General features: G+C 47.8%; 1 protein-coding gene across 1 annotated transcript; it reads left to right on the forward strand.

Moving 5' to 3' along the window:
• The first annotated feature begins 3,808 nt into the window (after positions 1–3,808).
• Positions 3,809–4,360, forward strand: LOC145050513 (uncharacterized). Its single transcript, XM_078998748.1, has one exon. The coding sequence runs from the start codon at positions 3,809–3,811 to the stop codon at positions 4,358–4,360; it is 552 nt and encodes a 183-aa protein (XP_078854874.1).
• Positions 4,361–4,575: the final 215 nt, after the last annotated feature.

A 4,575-nucleotide genomic window follows, 5' to 3' on the forward strand; every position in this document is an offset into this window, starting at 1 on the left:
CCACCTGCGCTGCCTCATGTTCAAGTTTGGCTGATCCATGATATGTCTCAAGCTCTTGTGATCCGTGTAAATGGTACAACGGGCCCCATAGAGGTAATGCCTCCATATATTAAGGGCGAACACCACCGCCCCCAGCTCCAAGTCATGCGTAGGGTATCCCGTCTCATGCGGCTTCAGCTGTCGCGATGCGTAGGCTATCACTCGTCCTCTCTGCATGAGGACTGCCCCTAAACCTGTGATAGATGCATCACAGAACACCACAAAATCCTCAACTCCCTCCGGGAGTGTCAAGACTGGTGTCTCACACAAACGCTGACGGAGGGTCTCAAACGCCCTCTGCTGCTCGGGGCCCCAACACAAATCCACCCCCTTCCTCGTCAGCAGCTGAACAAAACCCTGATCCTACTTTGGTGCCCTCGCCATATACAATCAGTTCTCCCCCACTTGGGGTTCGAACTACCACTCGCTGGCCCTCGAAATCAATCATAGCACCGAACCGACTGAGCCAATCCATGCCCACAATCAAGCACACCTCCCCCATGGGCATCAGAATCAAATCTATCAGAAAGGACACCCCGAAAATCTCCAAGTCACACCTTCGATAAACTGAAGAAGCAGAAACCTTGTGTGTTCATTGGCGATAGACACTCACAATGGACACTCTAACTCGCCCACTGGTGCACTGAACTCCCTACTAAATGACTGAGATACGAAGGACTGACTCGCCTCTGAGTCAAATAAGACCAAAGCAGGAAAAGAGTTCACTAAAAATGTACCTAATCACAGGTACCACACATAAGCATACAACAAATATAGAAAACGAGATAAAGGATAGAAACATACCGGCAACCACATTTGGTGCTGCTCTGGCCTCCTCCGCTGTAAGCTGGAAACCACGACCCTGAGCCTTCGGAGGGTCTACCCTGATTGGTCTCCCATCCGTGATCCTCAAAGTAGCCGGCGTTGGAGTCTGCGCCGGTTTCGCGGCGATTAACGGGCAGTTGGCCTTCAAATGGCCAACCTGATCACAATGGTAACATAACTTCATACTTGATATCGGAGCGGCCTGGCGACAATCCTTTGCATAGTGCCCCTCCTTGCCACACTTGTGGCACCCACTACTGGCTCGAAAAATCCCGGAATGAACCTTGTCGCACTTTCCACAAGAGCGGCTTTGCTGACTCCCAGACCTCAAATCAGCGGTCTTAGACCGCTTCGGCGCTGGCTGCGACTGTGCCGGGGCCGGCCGCTGCTCCCTCAGCTGCAGCTCAATCTCTAACTCTCACCATCTGGCGGCCTCCTGTAACTCCAGAAGAGTATCACATCGCTGGGTAGATACAAACTGTCAGATATCAGTCTTGAGCAGACTCAGATAACGGGTCATCTGAGACTGATCGGAAGCAAACTCTGGGCAGAATTTCACCCGCTCAGTGAACATATGGGTGATCTCCGTCACCAACTCCCCATCCTGTCTCAAACTTAGAAACTCCTGTGCTAACCGCTACCGCTCAACCCGCGGAATGTAACGGGCGTTGAACATGTTCCTAAACTGCTCCCAAGTAACAGCAGCTCTCTGATAATCAGCGTACGACCCAGTCGCAAGTCTCCACCAGTCATTGGCCCCAGACCTAAGCAGGTTCAGAGCACACCTGACCTTCTGGTCAGCAGGACATGAGCAGGTGAAGAAACACCCCTCCACATCTGAAATCCATCTCATAGCCTTGATGGGATCCTGCGTCCCATCAAAAGTAGGGGACTTCATGTTATCGAAGTCCCTGTACTGAAAACCTCTACCAACTCCTCCCCTGCCACTGATACAACTGATGCAGCTGCTGCGGCGGCTGTCTCTGCAAGGGCTGCGTAGTGCTCATCAAAATACTCCACCATGGTTGTCTTAATCGACCCGAACATCTCCGGTAACTGAGCCCGAAATACAGCAGCAACCTCATCATGCATGATCTCTCAAATCCTGGCATCCAACTCCTCTGTACCCATCTACACCACCGGCTCAGCTGCTGTCGGCCCCTCCTGGCCTCTGTCCCCTGATCCTGATCCCGAACCGGATTCAGCCACAAAGCGCCTCGTCATCACCATTCAGAAACATACCACAAGATATCAGATAATCCATATAAATAACTGGGAGCCAACTCCCTACTAACCCTAGGGATTCTGACTTACTTGACACGCGTATGAGTCATGTGCTTTCAGTAGTACGGGCCCATACTACCTTCCATACCTACCCATATTTGTCTCAAGCATCATCACAATGCCCTAACTGAATACACAACATTGCGAGCACTCAATTCTAACCCTAGAGGAATGATAAACATCTCATAACTGGCCTCCCGTCCTCACTCAACCCACCTATCCATGAAACTTCCACAACCCTGTAGCACTAGTGTACGCTAGCCATACATAATGTTGGACCCTATAGACTTTCGAATATCCAATCCTACCCTAAGCTCCCAATCAAACAAGAACAGAACATGGGGCCAAATCAAACATTCTCATGCTATAAGATCTTAATTATATATAGCTATGATGCATACACTAAGCAACTACAGTAATGATGTCAATTTCATATAAAGGAAACCCTAAGCTAGCAGGCATCATGAAATCAGACAATTCTATCGTGCAATTTTTGAAGATCCCTAGCCTAGTACTAACATGCTGTTCTAACATATCACATAATCAAATAACTTGTATGGTATTTTGGGGTCTACTTACTGGCTCTGGTTGATCGTACACCCTGCATCCTCCTTTATTTAATTTGAAAACCTTTTTGAAAAATCATTTTGAAAATCCTTTCCTTGATTTGAGACTGGAGTTACACGACTGTTCCTCCAATTCACTCAAACCAAGGCTCTGATACCAACTTATAACACCCAAAATTTTCAAACCAATTTAAACTTTTAAAACATGTCAAGTTTTTCAAAACATTACAACTTTGTTTTCAAAATATTATTTATCAGAGTATTCCAAGAAACATAAACATAATATGAGGAGTTGTACGATCATGCCTTCGCCTTGCCACGATCCCCTGATGTACCTAAAACAATAAACTGAAACTGTAAGCCTGAAAGCTTAGTGAGTTATCCTCACTATACTAAGGGGTCTAAGGCACCAAGGCCGGCCCATTGGATATACTATCCTAGCAGTGTTAGAGGTTGAGTACGAGTTAGTGTCACATGCTAGTGGTTATGCCAGTTAGGTGATCTGTAGGACTACCTGTGATGTTATGTGGTTATTGCATGTTCAGTGGTTATGTTATGTGCTTGTTATATGGGATGGGTTGAGGTTGTACTGCTTCGTGCGGAAGCCAAAAAACCCTAGGAGCATTCCAGTTACGGGCTAAGGGAGACTCGTACTGTGGGCTCGTGGGTATTACAGTCTGTAGGGTTTTGGACCCGTTATGTGCTGTTCTGTTTAGTTTGTTATTATATGTTATTGCTGACATGGTTAGGTGGACTGTATGTGTATCGGTATTTTGGGGGTAACTCACTAAGCTTTCAGGCTTACAGTTTCAGTTTATTGTTTCAGGTACATCAGGGGATCGCGGCAAGGCGAAGGCATGATCGTACAGCTCCTCATATTATGTTTATGTTTCTGGGAATACTCTGATAAATAATATTTTGAAAACAAAGTTGTAATGTTTTGATGAACTTGACATGTTTTAAAAGTTTAAATTGGTTTGAAATTTTTGGGTTTTACAAGAGGCATCCTTGAGGCGACCCCGGTGATTTTCGGGTCGATCAAGAAAAGGATTATCGAGCAGATGGAGGATCGCCTCAGGGCGTTCAGGAGCGACATGGCATCTGGCCAAGCAGAGACACGCACACTCTCCTTCAAGGACTTAAAGGGATGTGGTGCGCCAGATTTCCATGGGGTGAAGGACCCCGTTTTTTCTAGGAGGTGGATTGCAGACATGGAGTCTGCTCAGTTGACGAGCTTATACCCTGAGGGTTCGAGGGTTCGGTATGTTGTAGGGTGTTTGAGGGAGAGAGCTAGAGATTGGTGGGAAGCAGTTGGTGATTCACTGGGAGCCCCAACCATTGTGGCTGTGACTTCGTCAGACTTTGTGACCAGGTTTAGGGCCGAGTTTGCGCCAACTGTGGAGATCCAACAACTGGCCAGGGAGTTTCTTAATATGAGACAGATGACGGATTCAGTGGCGGAGATTACTGCAAAGTTTAGGGAGAGGGCCTTACCGGTGCGACAGTATGCAGGAGATGAGGAGATGAGGACGAATCGGTACCGCGACATGTTGAGGGCTGACATTCGGAAACATGTAAGCTACTCGGCATGTATGACATTGGATGACATGATCGTGAGGGCGAGGGAGAGAGGGAGATCGATATAGAGCACCTCAGGAAGAGGAAGGCAGGGGATGGACATGTTACTGGGGTTTCAGGGAAGAAACCCAAGGGATCCGACACTAGGATGAAGGGCCATCCGGGCTAGAGCCGATGCAGGAAATGCGGCAGGTCGCATGAGGGAGCTTGTAGATTGGGATCATCGGGCTGCTACAAGTGCACCAAGACCAGGAACTTTAGCAAGGATTGTACTACCCCTACC

The sequence above is a fragment of the Lactuca serriola genome, chromosome 5 (genome assembly GCF_051521515.1).
Source record: "Lactuca serriola cultivar US96UC23 chromosome 5, Lser_US96UC23_V15, whole genome shotgun sequence".
NCBI classification, from domain to species: domain Eukaryota; kingdom Viridiplantae; phylum Streptophyta; class Magnoliopsida; order Asterales; family Asteraceae; genus Lactuca; species Lactuca serriola.